The 17416-nt window shown below is 51.6% G+C and overlaps 1 protein-coding gene across 1 annotated transcript in view; it reads right to left on the bottom strand.

Annotated features, from left to right (window-relative positions):
- Positions 1-11175: 11175 nt before the first annotated feature.
- Positions 11176-17416, bottom strand: part of MGAT5B (alpha-1,6-mannosylglycoprotein 6-beta-N-acetylglucosaminyltransferase B) — a 68135-nt gene continuing 61894 nt past the window's right edge. The window contains exons 15-17 of the mRNA XM_059998137.1: positions 13888-13962; positions 13237-13493; positions 11176-12707 (exon numbers count right to left, since the gene is read on the bottom strand). Of these exons, the coding sequence (XP_059854120.1) occupies positions 12509-12707; positions 13237-13493; positions 13888-13962 (531 nt within the window). The 3' untranslated portion in view covers positions 11176-12508. The remainder of the gene's footprint in view (positions 12708-13236; positions 13494-13887; positions 13963-17416) is intronic.

Here is a 17416-nt window from a genome sequence, read left to right as displayed (position 1 = left end):
TGGGCTATATTTAGCAGAGTCAGGGGGAGATGATCTAAGGCTGATTGAACAGAGCCAACCTGGGAAGTCAGGCTGGAGGGACCGCCCCCCTCCTGCTGGAAGTGCCCGGATGCTCCTCCCAGGTGCCCTGAGAGCCCGTATTTGGGGGTTTTGGCGGCGAGGAGAACGGGCATGGTCCACAGCCTGCCTAGAGCCCTGGGCACAAGCGTTGTTTTTCCTTTGGGGGCTTTTATTGAGCCAGCACCACGCTTTTATGAGAAAAGATGGACTGGGCTGTGTGCTGGGGCCGACAGCCTGGCCGGGGGGCCACTGGGCTCATGACTGAGGGCACTCAGTCTGGTTACCTCTCTCCTGCTATTATCTTTAAAAGCAGCAGAAATCTGACCCCCGTCTGTATTCGTTTCCTGTGGCTGCTGTAATCAGTTATCACAAACTGCATGGCTTTAACAACAGAAACGTATTCTCTCATAGTTCTGGGGGTTAGAAGTCTGAGATCAAGGTGTTGGCAGGGCCGCCTTCGCGCTGAAGCCTCGAGGGAAGAATCTTCCCTCGCCTCTTCCAGCTTCTGGTGTCGCAGGCAGTCCTTGGCGTTCCTTGGTTTGTAGCTACATCGCTCTAATCTCTGCTCCGTCTCCAAATCGCCTTCTCCCCTGTGTATGTGTGTGTCCAAATTTCCCTCTGTTATAAGGACTCAGGGCCCATCCTAATCCAGTATGACCTCGTCTTAACTACGCCTATGCAGACTCTTTCCAAATAAGTCACATTCACAGGCACTGGGGTTAGGACTTCAACACAGCTTGGGGGGGGATGGGGAGCGGTGCTCAATTCAATCACGACACCTTGCATCTCGTTCTACCCAAGGACAGCCATCCCCCACCCCCAGCAGCTGTGGCTAGAAGAAGGCCCTCCAGGTTGGGGGTTCAGAATATCTGGTGCAGCAGCAGGCTGGGAGCAGCATTTCCCGCAAGCCTTACTGGTCTCACCTGCCAGGAAGGGGTGGTCAGCCCCTCTTACCTGGAAGCACCTGGAGGCGGCTCTGGGCCTTCACAGCCCACTTGCTCAACACCCGCCTCATCCCACACATCGCAACCCGGCTCGTACCTACCTGGCCTTGTTTCATCTTCAACCCCCGTGTGTGCTGGGATCATTTTCCTCGTTTCACACAGGAGGAAAAAAAAGGGCAAAATAAGGTGAGCCCCACGGCAGCAGGTTGGGTGCCCGGATGCCAGCTCGGGCCTGACTCAGCTCTTGTAAGAGCTGGAACAGGGGCTTCCACACCTGTCTTCCCTTCCGAGCTGGGGGCAGGGCTGCACAAGCAGAGGCCACGGGGAACAGGGGGAACCTCTCCCTAGCACCGTCCTGAAAAGACCCCCCCAATTAAGGAAATGTTGTGACCACTTTAAAGGTTACTAGGATAAGATACTGGAGGAACCAGCGTGACGCCGTGGGCCACCGGGACTTCCCTGGCAGTCCAGTGGTTAAGACTCTGTGCTCCCAACGCAGGGGGCGTGGGTGGGCCTTTTTTCTTGAGACCTCACCCCTGACCTGGGCTCATTCCCCCAGACATGGCAGGAGGAACACATGGGGTTTCAGGGGACTTTGAGTCAGCTAAAGGGAGGGGCTGCAGCTGCGGTGCCAGGACATGGGGGAGGCATATCTGCCAGGCCCAGCCCCGGCTAAGAGGGTCCTTGGTGACCGGGAGAAGAAACTGGAGTTGGGAATGCCTTTCAGCGCTCTGCAGAGACTAGAGGAAACCCTGCCCCTCGGCAGCCCTCCCCCTCCCTGGTTCTGGGCAAGCAAAGCTGGTCAGCAGCCTCCCTGCGCTCTCTCTCTGGCCCTTGATCTCAGGATTCTGTCTTGGAGCCTGTGTGTGCTCTTGGCTCCAGGCCCAGGCTGGACGCAGCCTCTTCCCTCTTCATTCCCAGGCTTGGCAGCCTCCCGAGCCCTGGGCTGTAGGGAGGAGCTGCTTTTGGCCTGAGGGCTGCAGGTGGGGACTGGGGGGGCTAAGCCTTCAAAGGAGGCCTCCTCCAGCGCCCTCAACCTGATCACAGTCTGTGAGACCAAAGCCGGGAGGTGAGGGAGCAGGGAGGAGCCATCCAGGCATGACGGGGAAACCGGTGGTTCACGCTGGACGCACATTAGAAACCCCGGAGTGTTGTTTTTTTGTTGTTGGTTTTTTAAATTCTGTTGCCTGGCCCCCGCCCAGAGATTTCAGTTTAATTAGCCTGCGTGCAGCCTTGGACATGGGTTGGCTAACGCTCCCCAGGTGACTGCAAAGGCTAGGGCGGGGCCTCATCACACCTGCTTCCTCACCTGTAAGTGGAGAGAATGGAGTCGCCTTGCAGGGTGGGGATGAGGCCGGTCCATGCCTATTTCAGCAGTGGTTGGGGTGAAGCAGGGGGTGGTCAGCTTCAGTTTTAGGGAGGAAGGGCCTCCTGGCACCAGCATCTGGTCTTGTATCCGGGCTGCAGTTTCTTCCCAGCGCCTGACTTTTCTCTTGCCTGCCCCTCCAGCTTCACCGGCCCCCCACCCGCTCATCCACCTCATTAACATTTTAAGAGAATTCAAATGTAGTCTCCTATACAAAAAGCCTCAAAACTCAACAATAAGAAAGCAAACAACTCGATTAAAAAATGGGCAAAAGACCTGAAGATACACAGCTTCTCACCAAGAAGATACACAGCTGTCCAGTGGGCATATGAAAAGATGCTCCACATCCTATGTCATCAGGGAGTTGCAAACTAAAATTCTATTAAAAATAAGTAAACTAGCTACTGGTACCCACTTGATCTAGACCACTGGTGTGCAACGTGTGGGGCTTGGCCCCGCAGCAGCAGCGCTGCCTTGGTAAGAACTCAAATTCCCAGCGCCCACCCCAGACCGACTGAATCAGAAACTCTGGGGGTGAGAGCAGCCTGGGTTTTAATAAGCTCAGACTCAGGTGATTTGATGTCCGCCAAAGTTTGAGAACAGCTGGCCTAGAACAGGGTTTCTCCCCCTCGGCACTGCTGATGCTTTGGGCCAGATAGTTCATGTTGGTGCCGGCCGTCCTGTGCACTGTGGGGAGGTTGACCCACATCCCTGGCCTCTACCCACTGAGTGCCAGAAGTAGGCTACTCCCCTGCCCCTATCATGACAGTCAAACATCTCCAGATCGTGCCAGTTGTCCTCTGGGGAGCTAACTGCCCCCGTTGAGAACCCCTGGCTAGGGGAGCGTCTCAAACACAGGATTATGTAAAACCATGAACGTATACTGTGGCTTGGGCACCATGCTGGGCTGTCCCTCTATTGGGTCATTTGATCCTCACTTTATAGCAAATCCCGTCTCACTGCTTAGAAGCTGTGTGACCTTGGGCAAGTTACTTAAACTTTGTGCCTCAGTTTTCTCAACTGTAAAATGGGGATAGAATAGTACCTACCTGGTAGGATGGCTAAGCACATAAAATGACAAATCGTGGTGTATCAAACTCTCAGCATGGTGTCTGAAGTACAGTAAATGCTCAGGAAATACGTCTTTTTTTTAAATTGAAGTATAGTTGATTGACAATATTAGTTTCAGGTGTGCAGAAAAGTGATTCAGTTATATATATGTATACATATTTTTCAGATTCTTTTCCATTATAGGTTATTACAGATATTAAATATAATTCTCTGTGCTACACAGTAAATCCTTATTGCTTATCTATTTTATGTATAGTGGTGTGTATCTGTTAATCCCATACTCCTCATTTTCCCTCCTCCACCTTTCCCCTTGGTAACCATAAGTTCGTTTTCTACGTCTGTGAGTCTGTTTCTGTTTTGTAAATAAATTCATTTGTTATTTTTTAGATTCCACATATAAGTGATATAATATTTGTCTGTCTGACTTACCTCACTTAGTATGATAATTTCTACGTCCATCCATGTTGCTCCAAATGGCAAGGTATTATTCCAATATACCTCTTCTTAAGCCAATTGTCTGTCGATGGGTACTTGGGTTGTTCCCATATCTTGGCTATTGTAAATAATGCTGCTATGAACATTGCGGTGCACGTATCATTTCGAATTAGAGTTTTCATCTTTTCTGGATATATGCCCAGAGTGGGATTGCTGGATCATATGGAAACTCTATTTTTACTTTTTTAAGGAACCTCCATACTGTTTTCCACAGTGGCTGCACCAATTTACATTCTCACCAGCAGTGCAGGAGGGTTCCCTTCTCTCCACACCCTCTCCAGCATTTATTATTTGTAGACTTTTTGATGATGGCCATTCTGACTGCTATGAGCTGGTACCTCATTGTAGTTTTAATTTGCATTTCTCTAATAATTAGCAATGTTGAGCATCTTTTCATGTGCCTGTCGGCCATCTGTATGTCTACTTTGCAGAAATGTCTATGTAGGTCTACTACCCATTTTTTGACTGGGTTGTTTCTTTGATATAGAGTTGTATGAGCTGTTTGTATATTTTGGAAATTAACCCCCTGTCGGTTGCATTGTTTGCAAATTTGTTCTCCCCATGTCGGTTGCCTTGTTTGCAAATTTTTTCTCCCAGTCCATAGGTTTTTTCACTTTGTTTATGGTTTCCTTTGCTGTGCAAAATCTTTTAAGTTTGATTAGGTCCCATTTGTTTATTTTTGCTTTTATTTATTTTGACTTGGGAAACTGATCTAAGAAATATTGCTACGATTTATGTCAGAACGTTTTGCTATTTTCTCTTCTAGGACTTTTATGGTATCATGTATTATATTTAGGTCAAACCATTTTCAGTTTGTGTATGGTGTGAGGGAGTCTTCTAACTTCATTGATTTACATGAGGCTGTCGGCTTTCCCAACACCATTTGCCGAAGAGACTATCTTTTCTCCATGGTATAGTTTTTCCTCCTTTGTCGAAGATTGACTGTAGGTGTGTGAGTTTATTTCTGGGCTCTCTATTCTGTTCCATTGATCCATATGTCTGTTTTGATGCCAATACCATGCTATTTTGATTACTGTAGCTTTGTAGTATTGTCTGAAATCTGGGAGGGTTATGTCTCCAGCTTTGTTCTTCTTCCTCAGGATTGCTCAGCAGCTTTGGGTCTTTTGTGGTTCTGTACAAATTTTAGGATTATTTGTTCTAGTTCTTTGAAAAATGTCATGGGTGATTTGATAGGATCGCATTGAATCTGTAGATTGCTTTGGGTAGTAAGGCCATTTTAACAATATTAATTCTTCCAATCCAAGAGCGTGGGCTAACATTCCATTTCTTTGAATCATCTTCAATTTCCTGTATCAATGTTTTATAGTTCTCAGCACATAGATCTTTCACCTCCTTGGTTAGGTTTATTCCTGGGTACTTTTTTTTCTTTTTTATGTGATTTTAAATGGGATTTTTTTTTTAAGTTTCTCATATTTCATTTTTAGTGTAAAGAAATGCAACTGGGACTTCCCTGGTGGTCCAGTGGTAAAGAATCCGCCTTCTAATGCAGGGGATGCGGGTTTCATCCCTAGTCAGGGAACTAAGATCCCACATGCTGTGGGGCAACTAAGCCCGCAGGCCATGACTACTGGGCTCATGTGCCTCAACTAGAGAGCCCACATGCTGCAAACTACAGAGCCCATGCACTCTGGAGCCTGCACGCCACGACTACAGAGCCCATGTGCCCTGGAGCCCGTGTGCCACTAGAGAGAAGCCCACATGCCACAACTAGAGAGAAGCCCGCATGTCGCAACGAAGAGCCCACGCACTGCAATGAAAGATCCCTCGTGCCACAACTAACAGTGCAGCCAAAATATAAAATAAATTAATTAATTTAAAAAAATAATCTTCCTTCCAATGTAGGAGATGTGGATTTGATCCCTGGTCAGGGAACTAATATCCCACATGCCACAGGGCAACTAAGCCCATGTGCCACAACTACTGAGCTCGCGTGTCTCAACTAGAGACGTGTGCCACAAACTACAGAGCCTGTGTGCTCTGGAGGCCGCGCCACAACTAGAGAAGAGAAAACCTGCACGCCACAACTAGAGAGAAGCCCGTGCACCACAGCAAAGAGCCTGTGTGCTGCAACGAGTGCTGCAATGAAGATCCCGCATGCTGCAATGAAGATCCCGCATGCTGCAACGAAGACCCAATGCAGCCAAATAAATAAATAAATAAATGTTTAAGATAAAAGAAATGCAACAGATTTCTATATATTAATCTTGTATCCTGCTACCTTGCTGAATTCATTTATGAGGTCTAATAGTTTTTGTGTAGAGTCTTTAGGGTTTTCTATATAGAGTATATCATGCCATCTGCATATAATGAAAATTTTACCTCTTCCCTTCCAATCTGGATATGTTTTATTTCTTTTTCTTGTCTGATTGCTGAGGCTAGGACTTTGGATATTATGTTGAATAAAAGTGGTGAGTGTGGGCATCCTTGTCTTGTTCCAGAATTTAGTGGGAAGGCTTTCAGCTTTTCACTGTTGAGTATTATGTTGGCTGTGGGTTTGTCATTAATGGCTTTTATTATGTTGAGGTATGTTCCCTCTATACCCACTTTGATAAGAGTTTTTATCATGAATGGATGTTGAATTTTATCAAATGCTTTTTCTGCCTCTATTGAGATAATGTGGTTTGTGTATTTTGTTGATGGGGCATATCACATTGATTTGCATACGTTGAATCATCCTGGTGACTCTGGAATGAATCCAACTTGATCATGGTGTATGATCCTTTTTATATACTGTTGGATTGGTTTGCTAATATTTTGTTGAGTTTTGTTTGCATCTATATTCATCAAAGATATTGGCCTATAATCATAGTGCTGTGGTCAGAAAAGATGCTTGAAATAATTTCTATACTCTTAAATTTGTTGCGGCTTATTTTTTAGCCTACTTTGTGGTCTATCCTAGAGAATGTTCCATGTGCACTTGAAAAAAATGTGTATTTTTTTTTAATATAGAGTGTCCTGTAGATATCAATTAAGTCCAACTGTTGTATTGTGTCATTTAGGACCTCTGTTGCCTTATTGATTTTCTGTCTGGAAGATATGTCCATTAATGTCAGTGGGGTATTAAGGTCTCCCAATATTGTTGTATTCCTGTAAATTTCTCCCTTTATGTCTGTTACTATTTGTTTCATATATTTAGGTGCTCCTATATTGGCTGCCTATGTTAACGAGTGCAATATCCTCTTCTTGTATTGATCCCTTTATCGTTAAATAGTGTCCTTCTTTGCCTTTCTTTACGGACTTCATTTTAAAGTCTATTTTATCTGATATGATTATTGTTATCCCTGTTTTCTTGTCATTTCCATTTGCATGAAATATCTTTTTCCATCCCCTCACTTTCTGTCTACATCTTTCACCCTAAAGTGAATCTCTTGTAGGCAGCATATTGTAGGTTCTTGTTTTTTTATTCAATCTGCCACTCCATGTCTTTTGATCAGAGCATTTAGTCCATTGATATTTAAAGTAATTATTGATAAGTGTGTATTTATTGCCATTTTAAACCTGGTTTTCCATTTGACTTTGCAGTTCTTCTTTGTTCTTCTTTTGTTTTTCCTTTAGTGTTCTGATGGTTTTCTTTTGTATTGTGCTTGAGTTCCTTTCTTTTTGGTTTTTTGTGATTCTATTGTATGATTTTGGTCCGTGGTTACCCTGGTTTTCAAGTATGTTAACCCATAACTATATATGCTTGCTGTAGACTTATAGTCGTATTAGTTCAAATACATTCTACAAGATCTACATTTTTTTTACTTCTCTCCCCCACATTTTGTAATTTTGATGTCCTATTTTACATCCACATGTTTATCCTTTGCTATTAATTATAGTTATAATCACTTGTACAAAAATATTTTGATTATTTTTTAATCTATGTATTGGCTTATTTAAGTGATCTTCAGTCCTTTGATATATTTGCCTTTCCTATTGTGTTTTTCCCTTTCCTATTGATTCTTCTTTTCTATTTAGAGAAGGTCTTTCAATATTTCTTTTAGGTTAGGTTTAGTATTGCTGTATGCTTTTAGTTTTTGCTTGTCTGAGAAATTCTTAGTGTCTCCTTCTATTCTAAATGATAATCTTGCTGGGTAGAGTATCCTAGGTTGCAGATTTTTCCTTTTCAGTACTTTGAATATATTATCCCTGCTGGCCTGCAAAGTTTCTGTAGAGAAATCAGCTGATAGCCTTATGAGGGTTCGTTTGTAACTGACACTTTTTCTCTTGCTGCCTTTAGAATCCTATCTTTAACTTTTACCATTTTAATTATGACATGTCTTGGTGTGGGTCTGTTTGGGTTCATCTGTTTGGGACCCTCTGTGCTTCCTGTACCTGGATAACTGTTTCTTTCTCTAGGTTTGGGAAGTTTTCAGCCGTAAGTTCTTCAAATACATTTTAAATCCCCTTTTCTTCTCCTTCTGGAACCCCTATTATGTGTAGGTTGGCACATTTTATATTATTCCATAGATCTCGTATATCGCCTTCATTTTTTTTTTAATTTGTCTTTCCATCTGCTCTTCTGATTGGGTGATTTCCATTATTCTATCTTCCAGGTCACTTATTTGTTCTTCTGCATTACTTAGTCTGCTATTCATTGCCTTTAGCTCAGTTTTTATCTTGGCAATTGAGTTGTCTAATTTTGACTGGTTCCTCTTTATAGTTTCTAGTCCCTTGTTACAGTGATCTATATTTCTATCAATCTTTCTTCACTCCTTTAACATTTTTATTACCTCCTTTTGGAATTTGGGGTCTGGTCAACTGAAGAGGTCTGTTTCATTGTTTTTTCAGGGGATTTCTCTTGTTCTTTTAATTGGGAGTAGTTCTTCCACTTTTTCATTTTACTTAAATTCTCTGTCTCTGAATTTAGGAGAAACAGTTTTCTACTGTGGTCTCAAAGGGCTGCTTTTACGTGGGAGTGACCCGGTATAGACTGTGTGAGTCCAATATTTTTGGTGTGAGGGCTGTTTTGGGTATGGATGTCTGCCACATCTTTCCTCAGGGTGTGCTGGCTGTTGTCCCTTTGATAGGGGGCATGTTTGGTGTTGTGGTGACCAGAGCCTGCACTGGATGTTGGGTGGGTCCTCCTCTTTGCTCTGTGGTTGTCACAGCTATGTTGGGGGCAGGGTCTGCTCCCCAGCTGTTGGAGTAGAAGCTCCCAGATCTGGCTTTAAGCTGCAGTGTGAGGTAGGTGGGACTGGAGCACTTCCTCTGGGAAAAGAACCCTTGTGTATTCCTCCCCAGGGGTTGCCCACTGGGGACATGCAATTCTGTGATGCTGCCTGACACTCAGTGTGCCTATCAACAAAGTCAGCTGCTGCTGGACCTGCCCCTGCTGAGGGAGTGCTGATAATAGGCTCAGCTGTCAGCCCTGCCCCCGCAGTGTATGACTCACAGAGCCCATGGCCACTGTAGCCACGCCCCACCTGAGCATGCTGACAGCAGGGGTCTTATATGGCAGACTCGCGCCCCGTCTTGCACGTGTTAACAATGGTGCCCAGACCGTACTCCAGGCCCTTTGGGCTGTTTCCACACAGCTAAATCAAGTCTTCTCCCTGGGTCTGTCTGCTGAAGCCCCAGCCACTGTGCATACTAGCAGTAGCATGTTTTGGGCTGAGAAGTGTGGAGACGTGGCCGCTGCCGGTGCTGGTCTCTCTCTACCCTGCCTGGCAGCAAGTCAGCACCCACACACACCTCCCGAGCAAAGTCCAGGCCACTCCAGCTCCCTGTCTGCCCCAGCGGGGCTCCCAAATGGTAAAGAGGGCTCCCAAGATGAGGGAACCTTTCCTCTTTCAGAGCTCCCTCCCAGGGGCCCAGTTTCCATCCTGCTTTGTTTTTTTTCTTCTGTCCTACCTGGTTACAAAGAGATCTTTCTTACAGCTTTGGTTGTGAAAGATCTTCTGCCAGCTTTCAGTTGGCTTTCTGGGAGAACTCTTCCACCTATAGATGTATTTTTTTTTAATTTATTTATTTTTGGCTGTGTTGGGTCTTCGTTTCTGTGCGAGGGCTTTCTCTAGTTGCAGCGAGAGGGGGCCACTCTTCATCGCGGTGCGCGGGCCTCTCACTGTCGTGGCCTCTCTTGTTGCAGAGCACAGGCTCCAGACGCGCAGGCTCAGTAGTTGTGGCTCACGGGCCTAGTTGCTCCGCGGCATGTGGGATCTTCCCAGACCAGGGCTCGAACCCGTGTCCCCTGCATTGGCAGGCAGATTCTCAGCCACTGCGCCACCAGGGAAACCCTATAGATGTATTTTTTGTTGTTGTTGTTGCAGTACGCGGGCCTCTCACTGTTGTGGCTTCTTCCGTAGCACAGGCTCCGGATGCGCAGGCTCAGCGGCCGTGGCTCACGGGCCCAGCCGCTCCGCAGCATGTGGGATCTTCCCGGGCCGGGGCACGAACCCGCGTCCCCTGCACCTGCAGGCGGACTCTCAACCACTGCGCCACCAGGGAAGCCCTATAGATGTATTTTTGATGTTTGTGGGGGGAGGTGAGCTCTGTGTCCTTCTACTCCATCTTTTTTTTTTTTTTTTTTTTTAATTTTTGGCTGCATTGGGTCTTCGTTGCTGCGCGTGGGCTTTCTCTAGTTGTGGCAAGCGGGGGCTACTCTTCGTTGCGGTGCGCGGGCTTCTCTTTGCGGTGACTTCCCTTGTTGCAGAGCATGGGCTCTAGGTGCGCGGGCTCAGTAGTCGTGGCTCACGGGCTTTAGAGCACAAGCTCAGTAGCTGTGGCGCACGGGCTTAGTTGCTCCGCGGCATGTGGGATCTTCCCAGACCAGGGCTCAAACCCGTGTCCCCTGCATTGGCAGGTGGATTCTTAACCACTGCGCCACCAGGGAAGTCCCTACTCTGCCATCTTGATCTCCCTCCCCTAGTTAGTCTTCTTATCACGACCTGGCTCAGGCTCTCATCAAAATGCATTTATGTTCTCTGACCTCACAGCAACCACAGCCAGCAGAGGCCAGCCCCAGGTGAACAGAACTGGATCCAGCCCTGCTGGTCAAGCGGGGTCCCTGGAGTCACAGTGCTGGAGTGGTGGGAGGGTCCATGGACTTCTGGCGCGTGCAGGGACTTCCTTTAGGCAGCCTGACACAGCGCCAACTTTGTAGATGGAGTGACAATGTGGAGGAGGGGCCCGGGGGCCCCAGATATTCACCCCCCCCCTGCACCCAGGGTGTTCACACCGCCTCACTCCTCCAGGCCTGGGCATCCCAGGAAAAGATGAGAAATAGCACAGCTCCTCCTCTGCACCTCACATCCCAATAAAATATTTATTATTTCAAGAAATCTTTAAAAAAAAAAGAGAGAAAAGAGTATCTCTATTGCTTTCCCCCGACAGGTCAGGTCCTTGGTGACTGTTGAGTTTCTGTGACCACAGGAGCTGCCCAGGCCGAGAGGGCTCTCTGATGGGAGGTATCCACCTTCAGGCCCCGCCCTCTGGACGCAGGGCCCTGCGGCTGCCTCCCTGGAAGGGAGGAGGGGCAGGCCTAGGTGGGTGGGGCGGGTTGCCTGGAAGGGAGTGGGATTAAAAACGGGGTTGGGGTGGCAGTGTTTCTGACGGCCCGATCTGTTTCCTCAGGTGAAGGGGAAGGCATGCCACACGGATGGACGGCTGGATCCAGAGGCGGTTGGAGGCTGGAGGAAGCTGGAGGTTAGGGACACGGACACAGCATTGATGGGGCAGGGATGGCTACGTGGGGGTAGCAGGCCTGGGCATCCAGGAACTGGGCCACGTGTGCCATGGGGCTGAAGCTTCATCCCAAGTCTACAAAGATGCTTAGGAGGTGGGGGCAGGGTAGATTCTAGAGCCTGTTCTCAGAGGCTGGGGTGGGGACTGAGGCTTTGGAAACAAATCCATGGTCTGGAATCGCAGTCATGCTGGGATAGGTTTCAGGAAATGCCCAAAGTGAAGAAAGTTGGAATAAGCAAGAGGGAGACAATTCAACCCAGGGTCTAAGTGGTCCCTGCAACCCTAACTGTGGTGCCCAAGTGTGGAAAGGAGGGGAATCTGGGAAAACAGGAGGGGTGGGGGGGGCTGAGGAGGCATGAACAGGGTCCCCCAGCCTGGCCCTTTCTGTCCACACCCCAAACAACTCCACAGGGACAAGGCTGACCCCTCACACATCACTCCCCACTCTGTGGACCCTCCAGTGGGCCACTGGGCAAGCATCACCCCGCTTCCTCTATCGTATGCCCAGAGGCCCCATCCTTGGGCCCAAGAAGGACAAAGGCCCTCACTCCACCTGGTCCAGATCTGGTCTTGCACAAAGCAAGGGGCCTCCGACCATCTGCTCCTGGGCCAGTGGGACCCTCTGACCAACCCCCAGCTGCTTGGCCACAACGCTGCCACGAGCCCTTGGGGTGAGAGCAAGGAGCCTGCCTAGGGCGGGCACCAGGCACTCGGCAGACTTGCCTCCCTCCCCAGACCTGCGCACCTATCGGCTGGGCCCACATCCCGGCCAAGAAAGGAGGCTCCAGCCTGGGGGAGTGGGGGGGGGCGTGGGTAGGGCGGGTCGCTGGAGCTCAGAATCTGCTGGTGCTTTCTCCTGCGGCGGGGAGGGCCAGCCGGGTGGGCGCCCTCACAGACAGTCCTGGCACAAGGCCACCTGGCCCTTGCGGAAGTCTCGGCAGGGGCAGAGCCGGCGGTACTTGCTGCTGGAGCCAGCGCAGCTGAAGAGCAGAGGCTCCTTCTGCAGGAAGCACTCCTGGCCCGGCTGGGCAAAGGCCGGGTACAGGTGGTTCATCTCCGACTCAGTGCCATCACAGGGCACCTGCAGCCTGGGTGGGCACCAACAGAGGTGGTCACTCAGCATGCGGGGCGGGGGCTGCCCCAGCCTGGCACTGCCCGCTCCCTCTCCCTGGCCCATCCCATTCCAGACCCAGGGAGACGTCTCTAGGAGGCGCCAGGACAAACGCTGGGCTGCAGCTCCTTCTTGCCCCTGCTGTGAGAGAGGAGAGTGGGCAGGAGGGTGGGGGGCCCAGGCTCACCCATCAGGGGGAACCTGGGGCAGCTTCTGTGGCCTGGACCTAGAAGGTGCCCAGACAGGCTGGGCAGGGGCTGAGGGAGGGATGAGGAGGTCAGGGACTGAGCAGGGAGCTTCCCCTGGTGGTTTGGGGCAGAGGCTTTGCCAAGAGTGGGCAGCTGTGCTGTGGATACCTGCCCGGAAGGTCCCTTCTGGATCCTTCCTGACTCACTGGAAAGCACCGCATGCCCCCACTGCTGGCAGGGCCGGGGGCAAGGCGGCCACGGGAGCAAAGGAGCTACAGGTGAGGTCGGCTGGGCCGGGTCAGGCCGGGGCTCACTCACGTCTGGAAGGCGTCCTGGCTGTTGAGGAAGGGGAAGAAGGAGGGCTCGCAGATCAGCCCGTGGTCCAGGCAGGCGTCCGTGCAGGCCCTCCCAGCGGCGGCCAGCCAGGCCCGGAGGGAGTGCGCTGGGGGCCAGGCCCCGGGGGCCAAGCTGGCGTTGCGGGCCCACTTGAGGTGAGTGGCGTTGGGGGCCAGGATGAAGGGGCTCTCTGGGGCTCGGGCCCCTGCGGGGGCAGGGCCTGGGGCCGCACAGAAGTCCTGCCCAGAGAAAAGCATTGTCAAGAAGGAAAATGGAATACCTCACTCCCAGCTCATCCTGTGGGTAGGGGTGCAGGCGGAGGGTCTTCCCTACTCCCCACTCACTCAACTTCTAAACAACTGTGTAATAAAAATGAAAAATGAGTCTTTGCATTTCTGTGCTGTGATATGGGGGTTGAGACTCGAGCTGGGGGCCCAGGGCAGGGGTGCCCCAGGCCTGGTCTCTGAGCAGTACTGCTCGGCCCCGCCCATCTCCAACCCCCCCCCCCCGCGCGGAAGCAAACAGATTGGAGAAGGACCTGGAGGTTAAAGCATGCTGCACCCTGGGCAGAGGTGGGGCCTCAGACACTGGAGCCAGCTCGGCCCCTGGAGACAGAGTGGGGGACCCACCTACCTGGTGCTGGATGTAGGCATGGACCCGCTCCAGCATCCCCTCACATGTGTACTCGTAGGGCAGATAGGGGTCCACCTGTGCGAGAGACAGGCAGACACGTGGGGCAGGAGAAGCCCTGGGCCTCCCCAGACCTGGCTGCTCGGCCCTGGGAGCAGCCAGATCTGGGGGCTCTCACGGCCTGCACCCAGGGAGCCGACCACCCTATCCATGCAGATGCCTCGCTCCCCGGTGCAGCCTTCAGTGGCCCTCGGGGGCCTCACGACAGCTCATCCCTCCCTGACCCCCTCCCACTTCCGCTGAGCTTCTCCTCTTTCGCTAAAGCTCAGCATTCCATCCCCTCCTCGGCCGTGATGCTTGCTCTTCCCCAGCCAACCACCGGATGCACCCTCCCCTCTTAGACGTCACCTCCTCCAGGAAGCAGACCCAGAGCTCCACTCCCCCCCTCCTGTTAAAGGACCACTTTCCTTTGCACACACTCCAGACTTTCCCAGTAGAGAATCAGTGCCTGTGTCATCATCTCTGATTTATCCCTTGTCTCCCTCAGGTCATGAGCCCCATGGGCTGTGGGACCACAACCTGTTCACCATTGAATCCCTGGTGCCTGGCACGATGCCTGGTACACAGGAGTCCCTGAGGAACTAGTCATGGAATGAAAAAGCATCCCCAGCTCTGCCTGTGTTCTGCCCAACATGTGGAAGTTTCACGCAAAGCAACACAGGGCATCTCCCAGCCTGATGGAATGAGATGACATTTGTAAACCTTCCTGCCCAGACCAGGCACCCGGGAGCTAAACGAACTAGGTGCCCCCAAAGGGAGGCCACATACCGCCAGTCTAAATATCAGAGTTACAGAACAGCGCACGCTGGGGCCGATGGGACCAGGTGGATTTGGTAGCTGGGGCGCAAGGAGCAAGGGGAACGGAAGGGGTGATGAGGCCGCCTCCCCAGCGCGGGTACCCCCACCTCCTCTCCAGTCTTCTTACCTGGTCACCCCCTCCCCGTTTACAGCAACCCTCGGTGGCCCAGCACACACAGCCTCCTTGGAGGAGACTGTCGGCCAGGTGGGCGGGAGGCGAGATCGCGGTGACCTGGGAGATGTTCGTCTCAGACTCAGAGGAAGGTCTCTTTTAGCCTTTGGCCCCACCCCCCACTCCCCACCATGTGTGTTGGCACCATACCCAGCCCAGCCGCCTCCTGATGATGCCGTTTCCCTGCCAGCAGCTCCAGAAATCAGGCAGTTTCAGCCCAGGTAGTGAAATGTTGCTGGTCTGCCCAAGTCCTTTCTCCGCATCAGAGATGGGTGTGTCAGAACCCAGTCAGGCTGCGCTGGGTCCTGCCTCCTGTAGACCCCACCTCGAAGGGCTGGAGGCCCATCATGGGCCCTCTGGCCCAGGGGACATCCCCGACTTCAAGCTGAGGAGGGTCTCAGGGAAGCAGCAGCTACCACCAGGACTGATTCTCGGGACCAGGCCCCACCCCTCTGACGGCGCCGCGGTTCTGACTTCACCTGCCCTGTGAGTCGGTGTCCTTAATCCTGGGGCAGATCCGGGATCCCAGAGAATCCCCAGGTCCACATCCAGCCACCACTTCACAGCCCATCAGCCAGCACAGCCTTTCCAGCCCTGAGCTCCACACAGCCAATCCCAACCCCAGCTGATGGCCACGGAGGCCCCGGCCGCCAGCTGCTGCCCCAGGGGATCCCTAGTTGCCTCGGATCCAAGACTTCAAGTCCTGGTTATAAATAAACCCACCAGAGAAGAGATTTCCCCTCCAAACATCACCCTGCCTGCTCCTAGCAGCAGCCACCGACTCATCCCCCGGGGTGGTTTGAAGCCCGTCACGTGGTGAATCTAAGCCCCCCTCCACCCGTGCGAGGGAGGGGACCATTCGCAGCAGCCACGTCCCGCCTGCCGTGAATCTCCCACCGGAGGAGCCAGCCTGCCTGGAAATTACCCCCATTAGGTCTAATTACAGGTGTGGACGGTGATCCATCTGGACAGAACGGCAGGTGCTGGTCCTGCCGGGATTGCTGGCCTGTGATGATGAGGGGGGAAGGGGGCGGGAGCAAACCAGCAAGATTTCAATAAAAAATTTTAAAAACCCGCAAACTCCAAGGCTGCACCGGTCCTTTTAAATCAGAAGCTGGGGATAGGCCCAGGAATCTGCATTTTAAACACCTCTCAGGCAATTCTTGGGTAAAGGATTAACTGCCCAAGAGTCAGGGTGGGGGTGGGATGGCTAAGGGCAGGGGGGCCACGGGCTGGTCTGGGGTCCAGCTGCAAATCAGCCTGACGAATTTGCAGTACCTTGGTTCCTGGACCCTTTTGTTATTGATTTTTTTTTTTTTTTTTTTTTGCGGTAAGCGGGCCTCTCACTGTCGTGGCCCCTCCCACTGCGGAGCACAGGCTCCGGACGCGCAGGCTCAGCGGCCATGGCTCACAGGCGCAGCCGCTCCGCAGCACGAACCCGCATCCCCTGCACTGGCAGCCGGACTCCCAACCACTGCGCCACCAGGGAAGCCCTGATTTTTAATTAACTAACAATTAAACAGATGTTCATGTTTTAAAAAATCAAGAGAAAACAAGGCAAAGCAAGTTCTCCTCTGACCCCAGATGCCCAGCCCCTTCCCCAGGGCAGGCACTGTTATCAATTTCTTGTGTGTCCAGCCAGAAATAACGCGTGAATAGATGAGCATGCTCACACGCACAGACGCCCCCCAACATACACCCCCGTTTAGGTCTGCGGCTGGGAACATGGCTCTCCACAGGGCTGGGATCTCGCTCACTCAGTCACCAGGGACCTTGAAGGTGGAGCCCGACCTGAGGCCTGGGGGTGGACAAAAGCCTTCCTGGTCCCCTTCCCACCCCGCCCCTGCTCCCCTAGGGTGGAAGTCCCAGAGGGTTGCTTTTGCAAGGGGTGCAGAGAGGGAGCAGGGACAGAGTGCAGGACGGGGGTCCCCTGCAGGGCAGGTTCTCACAGCGCCCTCCCCCACCGCCTGTCGGGGGGTGGGCGGCTTTCTCTAGCTTGCTCAGTCCAGTGTTGAGAGCTGACACCTGCCCTCCCGGTTCAGTCTCAGCCAGCAGTGGATGCAGCTGTGGGAAAAACACCCCGGTTTCCTCATTTCTCAGGACAATCCGGGATGCGAGTACCCCACCTCTCGGAGGTCCCCGCCGGCACTGAGCACCAGGTGGCTGGAGGCAGGGGTAACCTTCTTGATGACACACCCTGACTCACCGGCACTCCAGGACCTTCCTTCCTGGAATCACCCCCCAGATAAACTACTTGTGCTCAAATCGTTGCCTGGGGTCAGCTCCGGGAAGAGCCCAACCTCAGTCCAGGACCTGGAGGAACTTCCAGCAGAGGAGGATTTGTTTAAGCGGTTGCTTAAGAGGGGGCGGAGGGCTCTCCCTGCACCACTGGTGGAGGTCCAGGGGTTCAGCCACTTCGCGGGTCAACCTGGCCACATCTGCCACGACCAGAGATGCACCTAGGCTATGACACAGCAGTTTCCTTGGTACTTTCACTAGAGA

This window comes from Delphinus delphis, chromosome 19, assembly GCF_949987515.2.
Source record: "Delphinus delphis chromosome 19, mDelDel1.2, whole genome shotgun sequence".
Lineage (NCBI taxonomy): Eukaryota > Metazoa > Chordata > Mammalia > Artiodactyla > Delphinidae > Delphinus > Delphinus delphis.
This window is presented reverse-complemented; position numbering and strand designations above follow the sequence as displayed.